The sequence below is a fragment of the Numenius arquata genome, chromosome 10, assembly GCF_964106895.1.
Source record: "Numenius arquata chromosome 10, bNumArq3.hap1.1, whole genome shotgun sequence".
Classification (NCBI taxonomy): Eukaryota; Metazoa; Chordata; class Aves; order Charadriiformes; family Scolopacidae; genus Numenius; species Numenius arquata.
The window spans coordinates 41,212,843-41,230,632 of record NC_133585.1 but is presented as its reverse complement, the minus strand read 5'-3'; the positions used below and the strand labels follow the sequence as shown (position 1 = coordinate 41,230,632).

General features: G+C 38.2%; 1 protein-coding gene across 1 annotated transcript in view; it reads right to left on the bottom strand.

The window, feature by feature from the left end:
* The window catches only part of CCDC158 (coiled-coil domain containing 158), a 33,526-nt gene that overhangs the window by 12,489 nt on the left and 3,247 nt on the right, over positions 1-17,790 (bottom strand). The window contains 12 exon segments of the mRNA XM_074154999.1: positions 809-921; positions 1,369-1,521; positions 2,840-3,029; positions 3,793-4,275; positions 5,567-5,764; positions 7,273-7,392; positions 10,755-10,901; positions 12,126-12,189; positions 12,812-12,888; positions 13,223-13,550; positions 13,807-13,916; positions 17,189-17,225. Coding sequence (XP_074011100.1) covers positions 809-921; positions 1,369-1,521; positions 2,840-3,029; positions 3,793-4,275; positions 5,567-5,764; positions 7,273-7,392; positions 10,755-10,901; positions 12,126-12,189; positions 12,812-12,888; positions 13,223-13,550; positions 13,807-13,916; positions 17,189-17,225 — 2,020 coding nt within the window.

Here is a 17,790-nt window from a genome sequence, read left to right as displayed (position 1 = left end):
TGTGCTAGGCAGACCTTGACATACAGAGGTTACAACCAGAACTGCGAAGAACCGCCTCAGGAAACAAAGAGGGGAAGCACTCTGGGCCAAATTCAAAAGGATACGGAATGCATTAGTTGACATTTTTAAAAATAACAAGTAAGAGCTTGGTTCTCGTTGCAACTAGTACTGATCTTTCATGGAGAACAAATATAAATTAAAACCTGTCCCTATGCAGAAGGCTAATTTATGTGGTGGAGGTATTCCATGATACATGCTACCAGGAGGACAGGCTGAGAGAGTTGGGGATGTTCAGCCTGGAGAAGAGAAGGCTCCAGGGAGACCTTATAGCAGCCTTCTAGTACCTAAAGGGGGGCCTACAGGAGAGATGGGGAGGGACTCTTGATCAGGGAGTGGAGTGACAGGATAAGCGGTAATGGTTTTAAACTGAAAGAGGGGTGATTAAGATTAGATACTAGGAAGAAATTCTTTACTGTGAGGGTGGTGAGACACTGGCACAGGTTACCCAGAGAAGTGGTGGATGCCCTGTCCCTAGAAGTGTTCAAGGCCAAGGTGGATGAGGCTTTCAGCAACCTGGTCTAGTGGGAGATCCCCACCCCTGCCCAAGGCAGGGGGATTGGAACTGGATGATCTTTAAGGTCCCTTCCAACCCAAGCCATTTGATGATTCTATGAAAGGGAAGGTGCCCATTACATCAAGTAAAATTCTCTTTGCTCCTTCTTGGGCAGTTGTCCTTTTGGCCATGCATTTTTCCAAAGAAAAATTTCTCTAGATACAGTTAAATACTTTTACATGAAGCTCTTGTGACCTTAGCAGCATTTGTCATTGCCTCTTCCAAGAATTTAATCTTGATCTGCAATGCATCTATCTGTCCTCTCTTGGCGGTGATCTGCTTCTGCATTCCCACTGCAACTTTCATAGCTGTAAAAGACAAGGTTAATTCTCAATTCACAACATTGATTATGGATTCTGAGTTCTGACAAAAAGACTCTGGAAGTCAGTTATCAGCAATATGTTAGAATAAGTAAGTTGAACGAGGATCCCACAGCCACTTATGTGTGCAAACCACCCATTAGAATCAGCTAGAGTTTTGTCCAAGGCAGTGGCACCAGACCCACCACACACACAAGACAAGCAAGCATTCCCTGGAAATATACATAAAGATCACCTGAGAAAACTCAACTCATGATTTAAGTTTTACAGTATGTAAATGGTAAAATAAAAATATGTTGTCACCTGCAATATTGTTTATTTATTTCACAAAATATCTGTAATATTCTTACAGCATCTACTGAGGGATCAACACTTACAAAAATCCTCTTGTTAAAAAGACAAATGTGGTTTTTGGGAAGTTCAATCCATAATTACCATGGCCATCAGATCCCTCCATAGTCTTTAGAGCAGTTCTGGTCTGTTCCAGTTCAGCTTGGGCAGATTTCAACTGCTTTTTCAGTCTGTTTGCAGTATATTCCATCTCCTCAATTTTATCCTGGTAATCCCTCTTCAAATCTTCAAATCCCTCTGGTGAAAGTAAGTAAAGATTGAAATTATAATGACAAAAATTATCATTCTTCTAGACTAAGACAACTGATCTGTTGCCTACTCTCTTTAAAGGAGTATTAGATATGCAGATAGCTAAGACATAAAGCAAATAACATCCACTGCTAAGAAATGCACAACTAGTAGCTCATTGTCCTGCATGTCAGCAAAAGATTCTGTTTCACCAGAAACAAATGTGTTCTCTGGTTGCTTGCCAAAGCAACAATTCAATAAAGTGATATAAATCCACATTTCTGAGTTCCTGCTGCTAGAAACAACTGCATGTTGTGAAAGCTAAGGGTATCAGTGAGACAGCACGTTGCCATTGTCATTCTTCTCTCCAGCCATACTTACAGACAGACTTAGGTCTGAACTGGTCTAATTTGTCAAGCATTCTCCTGCAACTCTGCTTCTTATCTCTCTCTTCAACTCCTGTCACCCACAGTGCTACAAGCCAGCCAGCCAGCCAGCCGTGTGCTCAGACCCTATCAACAGCTTGGCCCCAATTCCTCTGTGGTCATTTGCTCCAATAAGTCTTTCTTGTACCTCATTCACCCTGATAGAACCAGTCAAATCTACGACAGACCTTCCATGCAAAGTCACAGTATCTATTTAATTCTTACAAAACTTTATGAGTTTAGAAGTATAGCTGAGTTATAAAGAAATAAATGTTACCAGCGGGTATTTTCTGAGAGTACTGGGGTGCGTAGAGAGCAAAGCGCGTGAACAGTATCATCTGTCTGGCTGCACTGTGGATTTAACAGAGGATTTCCCTGAATTTTGGTGGTTGCCTTGGTCCAGCCCCTATTTTTTTATTTTTTTAAAAATACTATCTTAATCTGCTTCCCCACACATTAATTGTGAAAACAGTTCTTGGAGTTAAAACATAAGCTTTTAAATAACATTGTAGCAAAACTACAAGAAAACAGAAACTAAGTTCCACTGTATTTTGACCATAGATGGTTAATGGCATCCAGTATTGCTCTTAAATGAAAGAATAGTCAAGTTTCTATTCTGTGATTTACTAGATCTGCTTCTTTGGTCTCCAGAGTCAGGTGGTTTAAGTATTTTTGCTTAGAGTAGTGAGAGACTGCCATAAAGACTGTATTCTCATCATTCTGTGCCAGAATCCCAAACCATGACTTAGCTCTCTGAAGCAATCTGACTACCCTGTGCTAATAGGCAACCCTTCTGCTGTATCAGCAACCATATTTGGATTCAGTAAGCAAGCTGCTCTTCTATTTTTAACATCAGCCCAATTTAGCAGCTACTGGAACTGAGCTAAGTCGAGGCTCCCTACCTGCAAGGCCAGCTAGCTCCCTCTGACCGGCTCGGAGTTCGTTCATTAGCTGGTCTTTTTCCAGTTTCATATCATTAAGTGCATGGAGTCTCTCACTGCATGTGTTTACCAGTTTAACCTTTTCCAATTCCAGCTCGCTCTGTTGGGCCTCCATTTCACGTATTCTGGCTTCTTTCTCATCCTTTGCAATCTACTCACATAAAAACCAAAAGTAATCATGTGTAATATACATAATTATACAAAATAACCACAAAGACGCGCAGACATCATCATTACTTTAAATCTCAGTTGTCAGAGTTTGGGGCAAGAAAGAATGACAGAGTAAAATAAACAAATTACTTTTGTGAAAATTGCTAATCCAGGCAAAAAGGGTACAATAGAATCTGATGCGATGGCTTCACAGCATGTTTAACCTTACCAGGTGTATATGAAAATTATTTCCATCCTCTTGTAGCACCAGCTCTATATTCATTCCTACTGCTCAACTATCTTCTCACAGAAGATGATGAAATTCCCTATCTGGAGTGAATTTTTTCAGAAGATGCTGACCTGCATAAGACTACCATATCCTATAATTCTTTTCTGAGAAATAACCACTTATAAACAGTGTCCTCCATTTGGAATTCTGAGTGCTCACTGTCTGTTATTTCTCAGTAACACTTTGTATTTCTGTTTCTGTTACTGGTGCGGAAAATTCTATCACTGAGGACAGCACATTATATTCCAGCATTTAGAAACCTTTTGGCAACTGCTTTGCACTGGTGAATTACTAATTTTTGGTGGTAATGTGATAATAGTGTTCTTTTTTCACTAACTCTTCTAGTTCTGTTGGGATTCAAGCTGCATTGTCTGGCCTGCTTTAAAACCACAGCATTAGCACATTAAGGTACAGATTTAAAAACAGAAAACATTTGCTGCCTTACAGAGACATAAATACAGCATCATTTGCACACCTTAAGTTCTTCTACTTTAAGTTTCCAGTCATTTATTTCTTTTATAAGCTGAGATTTCTCAACTTCCATTGCTCCAGCAGTTCGACTGTGCTGGCCCACAATCTGGGTCATGTTATCAATTTGCTTTTGGAAGACCTCAACAATCTTTTCCTTCTCTAACAGCTGCAGCTTCAGCGTTTCACACTCTGACTGTACATTGTGTAAACAGTCTTCTTCATTCTTTAGATGCTGGAGCTCCTGCATCCTACTGCCAAGTTGTGAATATAGCTTCTTGATTTCCTTATTGGTAACCTCAAGGGCTCCCTCTTTCTCCTCCAGACGGGCTGCCAGATTTGACACTGTTTTCTCAGCAGTCTCCAAATCGATCTGTTTGGCTGTAAGATCTTCTTTAACTTTACAGAGTGTTTCCTTGGTTGACTCCAGTTGAACAGTCAAAGAGGAGATTCTTCCAATGCTTTCATTTTTTTCCTGAATTGCAGCCATCTGAATAACAGCAATATAAGGATCAACCAAGAGAAATGTTTATTTCTCCTTTTAGAATTTCCTGTCACATTTCTGCTTTTCTATAGTTCATCTTAAACATCTGAGTTTTACAGAAGAACTAGGTCAGCATGGTCTGGTCTACAACAACTGTGTGATTCTTCTCATTTTCTTTCCTCTGCCTCCATTTTAATAAATGAAGTATCTCTTAGAGTATTGTTTTTTTAATCATAGAAAATGAAAAATGTTTAACTGATAAAAAAAAAAAGAAGAAACCAGTAATGTTCATATAAAATTTAGAGGAGTTGAGGCTAAAGAACTTTAAGCGTTAATACTCAACTGCACTGTAAGTCGGGAAAAAAAAAAAAAAAAAAAAGATGTACATGAATAATTTATTACTGATTTTATTCTTGCAAGCAGCAATGTGCAACATTTAAAGCACAAAGTACTGTGACTCAGGAAATGCAGTACAAAATAGAAACAGAAGAAAAGAATGAACTTCCTGGTGGGAGGGCTTTAAAGGGAAAAAATGGATTGAGAAAACGTAGAATGATGTGCGAGGTAGCACAAGACCGTGGTTTGCTAGAATATAGAGGAATTGATCTTTACTCATAATTCAAAGTGAGTTACCTAATTACCTACCTAATTACAGCTCATTTTTGAGGGGCTGAAGTCTTGAAGAAGGGGAATGTACTGTAAGTCACTGTCTAGGAATCTACTTTGTCAGAAGTAATTCTTTCTGACATCTCCCCGCATTCAGCTTAGGGTTATAAACACAAACTTAATTATGTTTTCATTAAGCACTACATAAAGTAAGGCATTAGGAAGGCCTTTAATTTACTAATTATTCTTACTGAAGTGCTCACTACTGAAAATACTACCTTCAATAGTTTGTTATGTCTGGCAGCATCTAACTTTCTGGAAATTTGCAAAATGCTGTTTTGGAGTTTTACAGATCAAAATCAAACACACTCCCAGAACATTCATTTTCTCCTAAGGCTAGTATGTCAAAAATCAAAATTAAAAATAATGCTTCTGCTTCCTCATCAGTAAAAATAAAATGAAGGCTGGACAGGTCAGATTAAAAGAAAAAAAAAATAAAATTCTGACTGCAAATTCTGACTGTCACGTATCTGCATCTTTGGAAGGAAAACGTTGGCACAAGAGCTCCAGAGGCCTCTCACTCATGATAACCAGAATTACAATATTTCTATCTGAACAACAGAAATACAACAAGCCCGCAGCCAGCACACTTTCTGTCCTGAACACTATCATGCTGCAGTTGCTCACCAACCTGGCGCTCCATTTGTCTGTGACATTCAGTCCTCATTTCCTTCACCGTGTTTTCCATGCGCTGCAATCGCACGTTTTTGTTGTCTAGTTCTCTCCTTAGCTGGTCAATGGTGACGCTGTTTTCTGTGTCCCGATCCCAAAACCGCTTGTTCTGCTCTTTTTCTAGACTTAATTGTATCTCTTTTTTATGAAGTTCAGTCTACAAGACATTAAAGTCATCTCCTTCCTTCAATCACATTTAGGATGTTTTTATTCTTTCTCTTAACACTAGCAACATTGAATTACATGGTTACCTATCTGAATAGGGGCTAGTACGTGGATTTACACTTGGCAAAAGACAGGAGCATTGGCTAAACTAGTCTGACACCTCTTACATGTTCTATTCCAACAAAGCAGTAGTTTTCAACTTTATATATTGCTGCTATAATTATTTTGAAGCATGTAACACCTCAAAGCTGAAGTCTTTCATGCCATTTACATCTATTCCCAAATCAGTACAAGCTACAAAATGAAGTAAGATTATATTGTGTCAACATCAAATGAAAACCGCTGAAGCACTACATTGCATGCCAAGGAAAGCTGCTCTTTGATAAATACCCAGCTTTACCATTAATAAGAATTGTTCATTGCTTGTTTCATTTCATGCAGTAATTTGTCACATGTTCTCCAGAGCTTAAATCTTTTCCACCCCAGACAATCTGAACAGTATACGATTTACATTATAAATGACAATTTAAAGTGTAAATAATATTAAAAATACTGACATACACATTTCAGAGCTACTAATTTAAAAAATATGAATTTAACATGCCCAAACTGAATTATCAATAGGCGTTTCTGCTAATCATAACTTGCTATTGTTAACTATCTGCATATTGTTAAGGCTAAAGTAGAGAACTAAGTAGGAAGCTCAGGGAATGGCAGAATGAAGACATGAGCTGAAGACATAGCAATAAAAGGAATCCTAAAATTAGATTCCTAACCTTCATTTATGCAATGATTATTCTGACTCCAGTCTTCTCTAGAGCTATGTATAATCTGTAGGAAAAGATTTACACTAACATATTCTTGAATAGGAGAACACCATATGGAATGAAACCATTTCAACATCTCCTTCAAAAGCGCTGTGACGCTAACTGGGTAAACAAATCTAACGAAACCACACTAATATCCCAAAATTCAGTCACTAAGGAATAATCTTATGTAAGAAGAAAAGCAAGGCTAATTATAGTACATGAAGCCAGTTTTGATGAAACCAAACTTATGTCATAAAATTTTTTTATACTGTATGTTCAATTTGTTAATATTCTCAATCACTTAAAAAGGAATGTTTAGTGCTCTTAGGAAAATCTTGGATATGTCTTGCAAAATATGTTAAAGGACCAAGGTTCCTTAACACAGGGAATTCAACTATGAGGCTAAAGTGAAGGTGGCTCAGCATCTTTAATATGATTTGCATAGGATTCAAGGATTTTGAATTTATGACAAAGTTAATCTTAATTCTGAACATCCTGCAATGCTAACAGCAAAGGCCTTTCAGAAACTTTCTTCACAACTAATTCAAATTTTTAATAAAAACTCAAACTTAATTATAAGGAGGCTGCTGCCCTTTGGAAACAAGCAATGTACAAATCTGAACATCCGCAGTAAGGAGAGGCTTTTAGAAAGAAAGATTTATTTTTTTTTAATACTATGACTTGTTTTTACCAACAATTGATGAATCCGGTCATTCAGATTTCTGGATCCTTGGCTGTGCTGATCCTGTTCTGTCTGAGCTTCTGCTATCTCAGAATGAGCTAGGTGCAACTGCTTCTCAAGATCTTTGACCTAGAATGAAGACAAATATTAAGTACAAATTACCTTATTGTATTCTATTTTAAATAGATTGGATTTCTTCTAGTTTTCCTCTAGGTTCTACTCAAAAGAAGTCCAAATGCCATCTTCTGGCTCAGCAGAGTTATTCCCTAGGTGTATTTATAATCATGTTGTTTTCTTTTAGTGATTAGGCCCAATTTCATTGCAGAGTTAACTGAGGTTCCTGAGAATTACTTGGCTTCCACCCTGATCCACAGCTCTTCAAAAATTCCTTACCTACACTGCAAACATTGAATGGAATGGCGAAAGTGATGCTTTAGAAAAAAAGCTCAAGGTCTTTGCTTGATTTGCAGTACTACTAGTTAGAAAAGCCAATATAATGCAAGTATAAGTAAAACACAATTTATATGGAATCATTCAATGGGAAAACACAGAAAATCTACAGTGCTCTTCTAATAAGCACTTTAGTATCTGTAATCTCTCTTTTAGCTAACATCAAAATCTGGGCATTTCCTACTTCCTTAAAAATGTTTCTTCAGTTTGTGAAAAAAGCAATCTCTTCTCTCCTTTTTCTGCCTCCCACCCCCTCTTTCATTCATCCAATTATAATGATGGCATAATTCTTTTCAATTAGTAACGGACCATTTATGCAGGCCTAATCCTAAAATCTTGTGTCCTTCACCAGACGGGGGCTGGGAATCTCAGTATGAGAGGATGTTGTCAAGGAAAGTTCTGAACATCTTCTTATGAAGTTTTTCTTACCCAAAATGAAATAAAATCATTAATCATCTCTTTCTAGACCTCCAGTGCCTAAGCAGCAGAAGGACATTATCGTCGTCTTCCTGTCATTGCCCGAGGTCCTTTCAGAAAGGGGTTTCTCTCATCTTGTGGAGCCCTCCCTCAGAAGGAGAAATCCAGTAAATCCTAGATTGCTTCTCCCTGAAACCCTCCTTACACAACTACTCACTATTTCCACAGAAAATCTAAGCCTGAAGTACACCCTCTACAGAGCTCAATGACTGTGTACAACATTATCAATAGGGCTTTCACAGACAATGACAGAAAGAGCTGTCCTCACACAGGGCCTTTCCTGTACAATTAAGTTAATTTAGGGAGAATTTTGTCCCAAGCATATATTCAGCCCTATTCACTTTGTGCTTAATGATACAGTGAAGTTCTTCAGACACACTTAGGCCTAACAGCAGGTTTTATGTAGCTAAGGCAGGGAGGTACATTTTTTTGCTATAAATGTATTATGAAAATCTACAGGCAAACGTTTTACTCCAAGTGGTAGTCACTTTCTCTCAACGGATGCAACTTCTGTCACTGTATGAGATGATGGACCAGTCTACAACACTTTTTAATAAAGATATTAACATAGGCATATCCAAAGAGAACACTTACATATTTACATTTACACCCAATAAGTTATGTACCAGATTTTCCAACTGCTGAAACTACCTGGTACCATCACCTTGCACTGGCTCTAGTTTTCATCTACTCCCTTGATAATTTTAGTTGCTAAGGTGTTTTCCTGCCAGAGAAGCTGCAGAGGAATGCTTGTTGTAAAAGAGAGACGTACAGTTGCAAAAGCTTTATTTAGATTCTCTCTCACACCTTCCCAGGAATGACTCCACATAGCCTGAGATCAAATGATCTCCAGCTACCAACTTGTCTCTCACTAAAGTCTACCTTAGCAATTCAGTGTATTACACTTTCTATTCTAAAGCAATTTTATTGGACCAAGTAGTATGTTCTTTTATAGAAATACAAACACAGCATTTTCTAGAGTCGATAGACTGTGAAAAATAGCCTTAAATGGATTCACAGTTTCCAATTTTAGATCTGTTATGAGGTAAACATTATAAAAGGGAACATGCCTAAGGAATATACACTACAGTTACAGCTATGTATGTGATATGACATTACGCTGTGCACTGCATATTTTATATCAAAAGAATTCAGGTAAATAGACCTAACATGGAAAGCATACTATATATTTTACTCTTCCTTAAGGATGAATTACAGCAATGGAGATTAATTTACAAATTCTCCACAGTTCATGCTGTGAAAAGTCACTTTTGGAATTGACTAGTGCGAGTTTTGATACATGTGAATCCATGGAATTGATAAAAATGGAACCCTACAGAAACGATAAAACGTGATGTCCTTCCTGCTCTGCTTTATGGTGCAAGTACACATACAGCATGTCTCCACAGGCTTGACCCACACATCCTTGCCATTCCATTCTCAGACCATTTTGGATCAGAGACTAATCAACTCTGCCAAACTTCATGGCACTCCTGTGACCTTAACTTTCCCTTTCCAACAGTATTTAGAGAAGGATGCCTAAATCCTCATGACTTGTAATCTAAGATGGATTTGGATCCATCAAGCATTTCTGCATGCATCAGCTCCACTAATTTTCAAAAGGAATGGATAGCAAGTGTTCTCAGGTAACTTTTTAAGGAAAACATGAATTATCTTTCACCAAAAACGAGAAAGAATTTAAAGACAGTCACATTGATTATAAAACTGGAATCCAAAGCAGTGAAATAAGTGAAAGACACAGCATATGTGATATGGAAACGCGATATAAAATGCTGCAGTTACTGACATGGCAGAGATTCTGTGGTTGGACTGTAAGAAGTTCCCTCCATTTACCTGCAGCAATTGCCTGCTGCACCACCTGGAAAGAAGCTGGCCTTCAGGAAAAAGCGTGGTTAAAAGAAGTTTGTCAAGACTCATGCTTTCTAATGGGATTAAGAAATGGTTTGAATACACAGGTGCTGGCCAGCCCGACTTTTTTGTCTCTGTTATGTCCTGCTCATAAGAAGCCTTTGGATTTCAATGAATGTTAAATTTTCTTAACTCACAATGGGGCATCTCTGGGCACCTGAATGCTTCTCAAGCGCTGCTGTAATCTATATGTTCTCTAAAGTTACCAAAGAATTTTTCTGGGCAGTACAACTTAAATAAGAAGCTATTTTTACTGCCTATTTTTTGCTGATATATTCTCTAGTCCACTACTATAGTGGAACAACATTCTTGTTCTGCATGTGCAAGTGTGTTTGTAGTGCAGAATGGTTTTATGCATTTCCAGAAGGCATAATTTATGGTATGCTCTCAATACATTCGGAAAAACTATTTTGTGTTCAATAAGTTTTGCAAAGCTCTTTTGTGTTAGAGAAAGATAACTTGTTCTTAAAAATAATACAAATAGAGTTAAGGATAATGTAATTTATGTTATTGTCCACAAAGTTTTTCTGAAGCAATCCCTTATCAAAAGGCTTTCCTTATGTATCCAGAACATTTCAGACATCCATGTATCCAGTTTCATTGGCACTAATGCTAACACACAAATCCATCCATACCTTGTCTTCATACATCCTCTTAGCTTCTTGTAATTCAGAACGCAGCTGAAAAACCGTAGATTCCAGGTGACTAACTTGATGTGCATGCACTGAATTTTGGGTTTTTGTTTGTTCTCTAAGAAAAGTTTTAGGTGGAGAAATTAGAAACTGTAAGAACCATGAAAGCATGAAACATTTGTGGTTGTTTTCACTGCAATCAGTATGGCTACTGAAACTCACTGCATTGAAGTATAATTATCATTCACAGAGGGATCACATAAAAATTGCACCTTCTTACTGGTTAGATTTGCTCTCTGTTATCTATCTCAAATAAAATTACATAAATTGAGATCTCGAGTTATCATCAGGAATAAAAAGCATCATTTATTCTCAAGCAAGTTCTAAGAAAGCTAAGTCTGCTTTCAAATGCACCCCAGCTACTCTATAAGCAGAACTGAGCAGCATTTTTGGATCAGCTATTCAGTCTCAACTATGCAAGTCTGATGTTAATGCATATTGATATTTAACTCTCATCTTAAGTTTACAACACTGCATGGCATGTCCTCATTTTTTTTAAACTTACGTATTGAGCACTGATTTCTGAGTCATCAAGTGGCCAGTGAGAATTAGTGTCTTTTTATTCTCACTCAATTGTTACCAAAGTCAATAGTACCAACATAGGGTAATTTTCATTTAGGATAAATAGCTTCTTTAAAATTACCGTTCATTACTACTTGTATGCAAACAACACAACCGTTCACCCATTCTTGTTTGTGATTCAACCAATAATGCTGCTGGAAATAAATTTTATATCCACATCCATGGAACATTTAGAAGGCAACGGTCATGGTGCAATGCAGCCACCTAAAACTGGACTCAGCCACAGCTCTTGACTTATATACTCTTTCATCCCTTAACTCTAGCCGTGTACTCTACTGAAACTGCTCACAACTCAGGTAACAGAGATTCATCACTCCAAAAGCTGGTGGCAAGAACAGAGCTGACAGCTCGACCCAGTTTAAACTTCCACTGACTTTGCTGGCCTTACTATCCCTCTGAACCACAGCAGTCTGAGAGGAGAACCAGCCTGAGTCTCCTGATCCTCAGTCTGCCTGATGCACGGCTACTTTGCCTCTCCTCTATATGGCGTAGTTTAATGTTTTTTCGTCTTTTTCTCTTTTTTAATTCATTCCATAGTTTATGCAAGGACTGCTTAACTCTTTAGACAAAGACCCTAAGAAACCAAAAGTGTAGGGCAGAGAGTAGATTATCAACTAGCAGCGTAAGCCTTCTCTCAAATTAAGGTTACTCTTAATGTTTTCTATATTATAATCAAAAAACATACTGAATCATCTCCATCTGGCTTTGGATACTATTTGCACAGCTGTGTGCACTGTTAGCTTTATCAGTTAGTGCTGCCACCTCCTGCTCATGCTCCCTTATTAGCTGCTCAATACTGTTTCGAAAAGAAAATACTGATTACAATTTTCGTCTTGGCAAATAATAACTTCTCCAAGAGGGAATGATATTTCTCAGTAGTCAGAAATGTATACATTTTGATGTTCTATTGTGATTGAAATATTATGTATCGAGTTATTGACCCTTTTATTTCGAATAGGTTACTGCACAATTCAGGTGGATAGCTGGGGAAATTAGGAATTCTTGAGAAAGGAAGGACAAAGCTGTTAATGATATTATTAAGAAAAAGCTGATGTAACCACAGAAGTGATTACTTTCAAACTTTTCTTTTACCAGTGGAACTAGTATCCCAGCGAATTCTAGATGTCCACCTAAGTGACCAATTACACTTACAAAAGTCAGGTGTACAGATTCTTCCAAAATAGTATTTTTTGAGACAGTGAATAAACCAGGAGATTTTCAGCATGGAAGGAAAGAGCAGCAGAAAGTCTAGAGCAAATAAGCATCTGGAACGGAACAATTATTAAGTCCTCAAAACCAGCACTTGCTGCCCCTCAGCCACTCCCCCCTCCAAGATCATCATCATCAAAGAATTATCTGTGGAACGTGAAAAAAACATCTATTTCTGTTTTATGAATAAATAAATGGAGAAAAGGTACCTAATTTGATGTTGCTGAAGCATAAGTTGGTTTTGGGTCTGTGAATCTTTTTTCAACGACTCAAGTTCATCTTCTACCTATTGTAAAGAGATGATAATGCTAACCCCCAAAGAAAAGGCAGTCTAAACAGTAGTTTTCAAAATGTAATTTCCTTCCTTATGCTTCCACCTTGAACTGTGAAAATGTGCATAATATGGGTTAAATTCCAGCAATAAACCCAATCTCAAGTTGGGGCCAGTGTAAAAGGTTGGTATACCAGCACCTGCCACCTTAACTGCAAAGTAGCATTTGTACCTCTTTATGCCACTTCCTTAGGCCAGTTTAGATTGGAGCTCACAGAGTTTTCAAAAATATTTTCTAAAAAACAGAACACAGAGCATTGGAAAGAAAAGTAGCACCTTCTTCACATACCAGGACAACCTTTTCTTTGAGGTATGACACCTCTGAGTCTAAATCTCGCAGGACATCAGCAAATGCTGCACTCAGGTTGTGGATCTGTAGGCTAGTAACGTTCTCACGCTCACAGAGTTTCTTGCCTGTGCTGTCTTCGTAGTCCATTAGGATGCCACGCAGTTCCAGAAGTACTGCCTCGTGGCTGTGTACCATCTTTTTCAGATGCTCAGTTTGCCTGTCAGCCTCCCTCAGCATCTCCTCCTGCAGCTGGTTGGCAGCTTCCAGCTCCCGAATAGTATTTTTTAGCTGTATTTTTGCATTCTCTTGGCTCTGGAATTCCTTTTGTCTGAATTGGGAAACCAAAGAAATAATTTAGAAAACAGGATTCACAACATGGATTTTTATCCTGACCAATACATGTAATTCTTATGTTGATTAACTGCTGTTTTTTACAGCTACATAACATGTAATTTTCTAAACCAAGGTCCCATAGCCTCATTGTCTTCATTCCTAAGGGCAAGTTTCTCTACCTAGGAGACCTGGTGTGCCTCTAAACACCCATATATACATTCTCTATAACACATCTGTTTCGGCCTTCATACCTGGTATCCTGAAGTCCATCTCTTTCCAATTGCACTTCCATCAGTTTGGTCTGCAAATCAGCAATGATCCGACTTAAACTGATTTTCTGTTGCTCATGTAGCTCAGTGGTCTATAGGACAAAAAAACCAAACCACGAAACTAAACCAACCAAAATACTGAATATGTGTCCTAAAAAGAAATAAGGCTGAGCGCAGCATGGCTATGGGAATTAAGAGGTTATTTTTGTTTGTTTTCTTTTTTTCTTTTATTTTTAAATATTTCTTAGTTAACCAGCTAGTCACACTGTGCCGTGGTGGACTGACTGTGTATGGAATACTGTTACAGGGATCGTGCCAACAACTTTATTACCCATTGCCTATTTCTGTCTGTTAAATGACAAGTAGGAATCATGACAGCCAAATATAATTTACAGCAGCCGACAGGCTGCTTAAAATAGCGCTGGTGCAACTGTCCAAAGACTCAGCAATAACAAAAAGAGTAAAAGCTCATATATACTTAAGAAGTTGCCCCAAATTTGCAACTCGCTTCATTCAGCCTCTTCTGCACATCTCTACCTTTCTGCGAGTATTCTTCCAGAACGTTTTTCACATGTTCTTTGCCAGCACCACTCGTGTCTTCTCAGAATCAGTATATATTTCAGAAGACACTATGGGGTGAACTGCTACCAGCACTAGAAGAGGATAAGTCTTCCATCACTGTGCTGAGAACGCAAGAAGCTAAAACATTCTGGTTGCCGAGAAATGGGCAAGCAGCACATGAAAGGCAGATTAATTTAAGTGTTGAACCATGAGTGCTTACATAGAATACACAGTCATCTGTACAAACTAGGCATTAGTTTGTGGGCCTCTTGGTTCCTATCAATCGACAGTCAAACCTAGGAATCCTCTTTTCTAAGGACAACAAACCCAACCAATTCTAGGGTTGTACAATGGGTGGGGAATGTCACAGTGTTCAGAGGAGAACACTTCAGACCTGCTCTGCTCTTACCTTCGGCTCTGTGTCAACAAGAGCTGTTCAAGATGCAGAGCCTAAAGAGGATTGAACTTGAAACATGAACTTATGAGCACCCTTCTAAATCACATAATAGTCTGCAACGTTAATAGTGATTTACTCCCAAATGCTGTTCTGAAACCTGTTTAATACTGGTCCACGCTAGGCATACTGCCACTTGGTAAAGATTCCTCATGACTCAAATAATGTATCATTGATTTCACTGGGAATTTGGTGGCTTCTTTGTGCAGTTCCAGAGCCTCTTTTGTTTGTCTTTCCAGTGCCTCCCTGCAGAATAGCACACAGAAACATTTGCTGAAAAGGCAGGATTGAATACAGAAGCGTGTCCAACTGCACTGTGTCACAAATGCAACTTGAATAATTGAGAAGTGAAACCAAAGAATTTATTTGGAAACACTGTTGGATTTTCCTGGTTTGCACTTATATTTGGCAACACAATGCCGCATTTTCAACTGCTGCACCTCCATTGTAGTCAACTGAACTATCATGTTTTGCCACCAGCAGGCATTATGTATAAAAGTCCAAACAAGTAAAATAACACTTCATCAACAAACAGAACTAAATCGGCTGATCTTCTGAAAAGGGATTTCCTTTTATTTCTACATTTTTTGTCCTAACTGGCCAGTAAAATGCTACCTTACTGACACAAAGCTATAACTGTATGGTAAATCAAACCCACAGAAATCTGTCAAATACTTAATTTGCAGGCATAATAAGAAACATCTCAGAAAACTCGTAGAATCAGAGAAGTGTTTGGTTATATAAAACCTCGAGCACAGAAGAAAGGAAGCCTATGCTGATTCATACCATCTCATTTGATTGGAATTGATCAGGCAACAGATCACTCGCTACATTTCTGGGAAGGGGGGAATGTGTGTGCACAAAGAAATTTGACAGGTAAGGAAAAAAAAAAGCAAAATTAATTTCGGACCAAAAGAAAAGACATTCAGTCTAAGTGAGGTTACTAGGCAAGTTTTGGCAGTTCACCTATAAGCTGTAAATTGAAGCAAGCTAAGAGGAAACACAAAATAAAAAATAGTTAAGGGACAAAGAGGAATCTGAAATTACAGAAAAATATTTTAAGTGGCAAGTCTACAGGTGAGGGAGGAATGAGAGATCAGGAAGGAGAGCAGCTCCCTGTCATTTAGCGTCAGTACTGTTGTGTGTTCGTACCAGGACTGTGACATGCACAAATGACCCAATTACGACATGCACAGCTGATTTCTGTCCACACAGCACTTTTTTTTCCCCCCAATGCAACAAGTGCCTGTGGTCTGCACACTGCACTTGTTATGCCACTTCTCTGCATTTGTATTAACTCATCCTGATAAACCTGGATTTTCATTCTGTGACTGATAAAAAAATATTAGAGGATGCAGATGCAAACAGAGCTGCAGAGCGTGGGCAAAAGCATCCTGAGGAATTTGCTACCCTGAAAGTGGGAAGAAGGGGCATCAGCTAAAGGCAAGGCTGGAGGTTCTATCAACACTGCTCTGTTATTGTGGAGTATAACCTAAATGCATAAACAGGTTAAAAGAATGACTAGACAAATCCCCAGGACTAGTAAATTAGTCAGTTGGGACAGACACTCAAATTCAGTAAGTCTTGACATTCTAATTCTGTTGACGCTGGAGATACTGAGGTATGGTAAGCAAAAATACCACTTTTTCCTGACCATTTTTCTACGCATCTGCCACTACACATTGCTGCAGTAAACACAGTGGTGAGATGACATTTTGGTTTGACCCATCAGTTAGAGTGAATAAGTAAATTAAAGTTTAAGAAAGAAAAACACCATCTCCATTCTTCTCAGCTGGTCATTTATTTTCAAAATTGTTAATGATCCTTCCTTGGGAGAAATTTTCAAATATTATATAAACAACTATATATAAAAATCACTAAATCCAAGCACCACCTTCTGGGGAAAAATAATAATAATAATAAAAAAAAAATCACTCAAACCAGTAAAAACACTGAATTTCACAAGTATCACTTTTCCAATGCTGTATAATTCTGAATCTAACAGTAGGCAGAATCCTGGACCCCTGCAAATTCACTATCAAAGGGCATTACTATATCCTGCTCTTAGTGCAGAAATCCCATTGCCAGTAGGAAGAACTCGTTTCACCGTGGACAGAAATTGAACTGTTATCCTGGCATAGAAATTACAATGATCAGTGTAATTCATCCTTTACTGTAGAGTGCCCTGGGTGCCCATATCCTTACATTTTGCATTCACATCTTGTCTGTAACATTAGTATAACAGACTACACTTTAAGAATCTGTTAATTTTCATTCAGTGTGCTATTTACTGTAATGGCAGATGGCAGGTACAAGAATTTCTCTAATAGCAAAAAACCTGTGTACTACAATAATTCCTGGATATTCTCGCTCATTGTAACAGCACCTGTGAAGAAAAAGACACATCTTTATTTCCTAACATATTAAGAATTGGCTTTATATAATAAAAATTAATTTTGCCCACCTAATTTTAATACTGCAGGAGGAATTAAAGGGTATTGAGGGAGATAGTTTCTCTCCTTTTTAAAGTCTTATGCTTTGTTTTGTCAGGATCACCACAGATGTAGCCTTTTACAAGTACTTATTAGCATCACCTGTTAAGTTTTACAACAATTAAGTGGCAAAACATACACACTTCCACTTTCCCATGATGTTTCCAGATACAGAATGTTTCTACAAGAAACACTGAGGACAAGATTTCTATAAACGTCTGCCTTGATCTCATCAACAAATATAACCTGCTCGATTAAAGCCAAATGAACTTTTTCCTCACAAAAGTGCTTTTGGATGTATTCCCAAAAGAAAAGGGGTGAGCCCAAGGTGGGCAAGGGCAAGTCTAGACTCGTATGAGTTTTGGGAGCGCAATTGCTATTAACAGCCTTTGGGGGACAAGTCTGTGAATCTTTTCCTTGGGGTGGGGGGGGGGAGGGGGGAAGAAAATGAAGAAGAAA